The 6014-nt window shown below is 31.4% G+C and overlaps 1 protein-coding gene across 1 annotated transcript; it reads left to right on the top strand.

Moving 5' to 3' along the window:
• The first annotated feature begins 1998 nt into the window (after positions 1-1998).
• LOC131625470 (putative F-box/LRR-repeat protein 23) lies at positions 1999-2927 on the top strand. The gene is made up of 2 exons (XM_058896331.1): positions 1999-2344; positions 2467-2927. Exons 1-2 carry the CDS (start codon positions 1999-2001, stop codon positions 2925-2927), a joined length of 807 nt encoding a protein of 268 aa, XP_058752314.1.
• The last annotated feature ends 3087 nt before the right edge of the window (positions 2928-6014 follow it).

Here is a 6014-nt window from a genome sequence, read left to right as displayed (position 1 = left end):
AAGTGACTATAATGATAGGCATATAGTGGGGGAAATTATAGATAAGATTGTAAATAGAGTTTGGACGTTTCCTAAGTATAGAGATAGCATTGCTCAGCTAGGGTAGGCAGAAATTGAGTAGTGGAATATCCACTTGGGAGAGTCAAGGCCTCTCTAAGAGCCTCTTTCATTGTTATTTCTCTTTCTGCAATTTTGCAGTTTTCTGCTTTAGTTTGTAATACTAGATCCCATTTGAACTCTAGTATCTCAGTAAAAATCAGAACTTTCCTACAATATCTTGTTCTTGTTATTTACTGCATTTAGATATTAGATTGATCCTATCAAATTATGTTCTTTTTTATAAGCAATATTGATTGATAAGAGGATAAAAAAGGGTTCTCCAACCCAATACAAGAGCTTAACAAAAAGAGATAAAAATTAGAGGATATGTCCCTAAAATAAACAAAAATAAAAAAGATGAAACATTCAATCGAAAAAAGGGACAAATCCTATAACCTTCATCCTACGACCTATCTCCAACCACCTCCAAGAAACTAAAGCATTACTTAAACATGGATAAAATTCAACACAAAACATGAATAAGTCAAAGCATTACTTAACAATGGATTAAGGTCACAAGTTCAAACTATCATCGACAAGTCAAAGTATTACTTAAACATGGATGATATTGAAAACATGGTTCAAAATTTCATGGCAAAAATTGACCGAAAGTATTTTCAGGCAGATTTTAAAGGTAACTTCCACTAGTGGAAGTTTAGTGCAAAAACTGACAAAAAGTATTTCCAAACATTTCTTTAAAACATCATGGCAAAAATTTCTTTAAAACTGCAATTTCGATTCTCATTTAAAAATTAATAGCATCATTAATGTAGTAACATTTTCTCTCTTGATGAATTCAATGGTTGATATTTATTTCTCTCATCTCTCATTTAAAAATGCTCTCACTTGATATGCTATATATATGGGGACAACTCAAGTGAGAACGCTTGGTTATTATGAGAAATTAATAGCATCAAAAGAGAGAAATTAATAGCATCATTAATGTAGTAACATTTTCTCTCTTGATGAATTCAATGGTTGATATTTCTTTCTCTCATCTCTCATTTAAAAATGCTCTCACTTGATATGCTATATATATGGGGACAACTCAAGTGAGAACGCTTGGTTATTATGAGAAATGAGAACAATGAATCACGACCATTAAATTTTGATTTTGTTGATTTTAATGGACTGAATTTATTTCTCTTTCTATGATCCTTAGTATTTATTTTAAATCAACATAGAAAGAGAAATAAATTCAGTCCATTAAAATCAACAAAATCAAAATTTAATGGTCATGATTCATTGTTCTCATTTCTCATAATAACCAAGCGTTCTCACTTGAGTTGTCCCCTATATATATATATATATATATATATATATATATATATATATATATATATATATATATATATATATATATATATATATATATATATATATAGCATATCAAGTGAGAGCATTTTTAAATGAGAGATGAGAGAAAGAAATATCAACCATTGAATTCACTAGAATGTATACATTAAATTTGAGGGGGTTGTTGCATCTTAAATTATTTTGTTTGTTAGTTAAAAGATTACGGGATTAATTAGTTATAATGTTGTTAGTTAGTAATATTGCTCTAACAAATAATCTCCTGACAGCCCTATACTAAGCCCATTTTGTAACAACTAAGTGATTAATAGAATCTTTAGTCATTTTTCGATTTTCATTTTAATGAAAATGTGCATATGCTGCCGCTAATCAATGTTATTCATATTTCCTTCAATTTCAAAAATTTGCTACTTCACATTTCCTTTTAAAATAGTAAACAGATTCACTTTTATTCGTGTATCTGGTTTTGCATTTTCCCATGCAATTAATGTCTATTGGAAACTACATTTCAATTTCAAAGCTTTTAGTAGTTCTTCCACTTTATAAAACGTTACAATAATACTACAATCTAACTTCACTTTCGGTATGACATCTTCTATTCCAATAACCAATGAAAAAAACAAAACAACAATTTGGCCAAACTGGCTTGATCTTCCAAGAGATGTGACAGCAAACATCCTCCAGAGACTTGATACCGTTGAATTGTTAACTAGTGCATGTCAAGTCTGCCCTATTTGGTGGAACATCTGCAAGGATCCTCACATGTGGCGAACCATTAACATTACCAATTATGGTTATAACCATTCCATGCATAATACGGGTAAATTTGTGAAGATTTGTCGCAATGCAATTGAACGAAGTTGTGGTCGGGTAGAATACATTGATATTGAGCATTTTGCAACGGATGATCTTCTTGCATACATAGCTAATAATTGGTACGTAATTTATTTCATAATATTTTCCTTGCTTTTTAAGTCTTACCATTTTAATATGTTTTCTGCAAATTTTATTACAGCGCTGGTCGCCTACGACACATGCGGCTTGCAATGTGTGGATGCCTCTCAGATAAAGTATTTAGAGAATCTGTTAAGAAGCTGTCGCAATTAGAGAGTCTTGATATTTCATATCAAAATCAACTGTCAAAGGATTCGTTCGAAATTATTGGCCGATATTGTCCTCTTTTGAAAACATTGAAATGTAGAGGGATCGTAGCGAACGACAGAGAGAATGATGTGTCATTTGCTATTGCTGAAACAATGCCGGGATTACATCATCTTAAAATTTCTGGAAATATGCCTTCTGAGGATGGTGTTCATGCCATTCTTGATGGATGTCCGCTTCTTGAGTCTCTTGACTTGAAAGAGTGTTATTGTTTCTATAATAGTGAAAGATTGGAGAAAAGGTGCCGTGAAAATGTTAAGGATTTTAGGCCTCCTTCATTACACTGCTACTCTTCTCATTATGATTCTGGATGGGGTATTGAATGTGAAAATTGGTCTGGTTTTGAGGACTAGTTTTAATATTTGGCGATCATGATGTTGAAACAAGTAGTAGATTTGTTGACTTCTTGGCATTTGTTCATTGCTTGTGAAAGTTGGAATGTTATTCTTGGAAAGTTCCCAAAAGTTTTAAATGTATTTTGTTGAAGTAATCAGAAGCCTTTATAAACACTGCTAGTATTTTATTATATTCCCTCAAAATGTTGTACTCATGCATTATTAATTGAATATACTTTGATTATCTATGTTTAAATTGTTGAGTGTTATGCCTATGATTGCATACATCTCGCGAACATAGACGTGTGAAGCTCGCATGTGATTGCGCATCTTTTTGCTGAAGAATGCTAAAGGAAGCCTTCTTAAGATAACATAGCATCGATAGCTATAATATACGCATCTGTTTCGAGTATGAAGATCTTGGAAAAGTCTAGAAGAGCCAAGATTAGAGTTTTTAATAAGATATGTCTACGAATCTCCTTATACAAGGATTCGAGATTTTTAATGGCTAACTTCTCAACCAAGACAGAGTTAGAGTTTTAACTACAAGGACCTCCATAACCAACTAAGATATTTCTAAAAGTAGGCTAAGCTCATAAACCAAGTGAGAGCTTTTAATATTCAGATAAGCTCACGAACCTACTAAGAGTTTTAATAACAGAGATCTCCCCAACCAAACATAGGTTTTATATAGTTTACCTCAAAAATCAAACAAACGCTTTAAATTTGGTTTATCTCACAACCAAATCCAATTTTCTCCCAATAAATATTTTAATTATGCCTTTAAATCAAATCTGACTACCTCAGACTATGTGCAATGGGTGTGTTTAGTTGAACTCAACATGCAAAATCTCTTCCAATGGGTGTTTAGAGTAGTGTTGAGTGTGAGGTGGAAGAGAGAGGTGTTGAGAAAACTCAACACAATTGAGACTGACGCAGGGGGGCATGTGGCAGTTTCTGATTGGCTGGCCAGATTTTTATCCATTTAATACTTTGAACTCAATTATTTCGTTGCAAATTATTTTTTTTATTTTTTTTTATTACCAAAATTCATGATTTTTTTCTCTATAAATAGAGACTTGGTTCATTTGATTTGGACACAGAAAAAAACCAAGTTTTTCACTATCTTAATCTTATTATTATCTTTCTATTAGTGTTTCCGTTACTTGTGTGTTGAATTTTAATTTAATTTAATATGATTTGTATCGTATCCAATTATTTAAATAAATTTTATTTTTATTACAAAAAAATTAAAAAATAAATTGTTAAGTATTTATTATTTTAATTTAATTTTAATCGATAATTATAATTTTATGTAATTATAAAAATAAAAATAAAATATAAATAAGAATATGAAAATAAAAAGTGGTGGGGTAGGGTGTTGAGTGAAAAACCATTGGAGAAGGTAAAAGTTGAATGAGTGTTGAGTTATTAGGTGGAAGAGAGAGAAAATGATGTGGAGTGTTGGGAGTTGAAAAAGTGAGTGTTGAGTGTTAAAACCATTGTAAATGGTCTCATAGATATAAAGATTTCATTTTCAAAAGCACTAAGGCAAATGTGTGTGTGAAAGATATCTTCAATAGATTTTTTGATGTGTAAGAAATGAGAAAGGAGCTTTATATGATAAATGGTGGCTCAAAATGGAAATAATTCATAGGATTTTAAATGCTGATAATCAATTAATGGACTCCAAAATAGAATGTTTTTATTTCTAGTCGTTGCCAACCATTTAATGGACTACTCTAATTGATTTTAGGTGTTACAAAATGAAAAAAAACTATTTTATCCTTTTGGTATAATTGATTATACCTTTGTTTCTAATTGATCACACAATTCCCTAATCAGTTGATATGCTTTTAAAACATTTTTTAGGTGATTTTCATAAAAGAAGATAGGCTTTTCAAAAGTTTGAAAGTGTGTGTGTTATGTGATTTTCATTAATACAACTGAGAGCTAATCTTATACCTTTACAAATACTGGCCACTGAAACTAGACCCAAAGAGCTTTCACACTTCCACTTTTTCACAACTCTAAAGCTTTTGGTTTCTTTCCATATTATCTTTGACTTTAGAACTTAACTAGAACCTTGAATCTTATTTTTATGAGGCTTGAGATAGATCTTCATGATAACCTTCATCATCAGAAAAACTGCTTGATCATAGATTTTCGTAGGCTTAACCGAATGTTGTTTGACATAAGGTGTTCTCTCCATAGATACGCACAAACAACTTGATGTTCAAGAACAACAATCTTGATCACCAACACTTGATCAACACAACTTTTTTTGCACAACTTGATCAACTCAACTTCATATTAAAGTCTATCCAATTGATCATTACATTAGATGATATACATGATTCATCTTGATCAACATACTTTGATATTCAAGCATTATCATTTAATCAACATGTTAAGCACCACACCTTTATTAACATGTCATGCACCATCACTTGAACAACATACAAGAACCATCACTTGATCAACATATCATATGATATTATTTGAACAAGCCTTGAACATCAAGACTTATGAGGACTTCTCTTGAGAGTTATCAACATCAAAACCAGATAGATCACTACAAACTCGATACCTGCAAGCACATAGATCCACAATCATTTGACTGTTGGCTTAAAATATTAAAACCAATTGGGTAGATGAAGTAATGCAACATATGGTAGAATGCAAAATAAGGACTAGCACATGATTACATTATCGGGGCTTAAGTATAAAAATCAGGTGTCTTATTGATGTTATATTAGAAGGAGAATGATCAAATTCATCTCGTTTGGTTATTAGAAGAAACTCTCAGACGCATATACACTTGAGAGATAATGATGAAATCTTGGAATATTCTCCTACATATATATGAAAATTGTTGATCTTGAGATTCGCGACATTCATTAAATTGAAGCCCTATTATCCATCGTTCTTGCAAGAACCTAGGAAAACACCAGTCTCATTCTGAAAATGCTAGAACTCTTCATCAAGTATCTGAGCAAGTTATTTTCACGAAGAACGAATGTTCCTTGTGGACTGCTCGTAGATGACGAATTGACGATGATGGAAACAATAAATAGTTGCTCTGTTTGAATCATTCTCCTTTTT

This window comes from Vicia villosa, unplaced genomic scaffold (assembly GCF_029867415.1).
Source record: "Vicia villosa cultivar HV-30 ecotype Madison, WI unplaced genomic scaffold, Vvil1.0 ctg.000218F_1_1, whole genome shotgun sequence".
NCBI lineage: Eukaryota > Viridiplantae > Streptophyta > Magnoliopsida > Fabales > Fabaceae > Vicia > Vicia villosa.
The sequence above is the reverse complement of the archived record's forward strand: the minus strand, read 5'-3'. Positions and strand labels throughout refer to the sequence as shown.

Excerpts from the sequence above, each read along its gene's own strand:
- LOC131625470 (XM_058896331.1), top strand. The coding sequence starts at position 1,999 with ATGACATCTTCTATTCCAATAACCAATGAAAAAAACAAAACAACAATT. Across the intron at positions 2,345-2,466 it reads TCTTGCATACATAGCTAATA|GATGCCTCTCAGATAAAGTA; the intron begins ATTGGTACGTAA and ends TTGCAATGTGTG.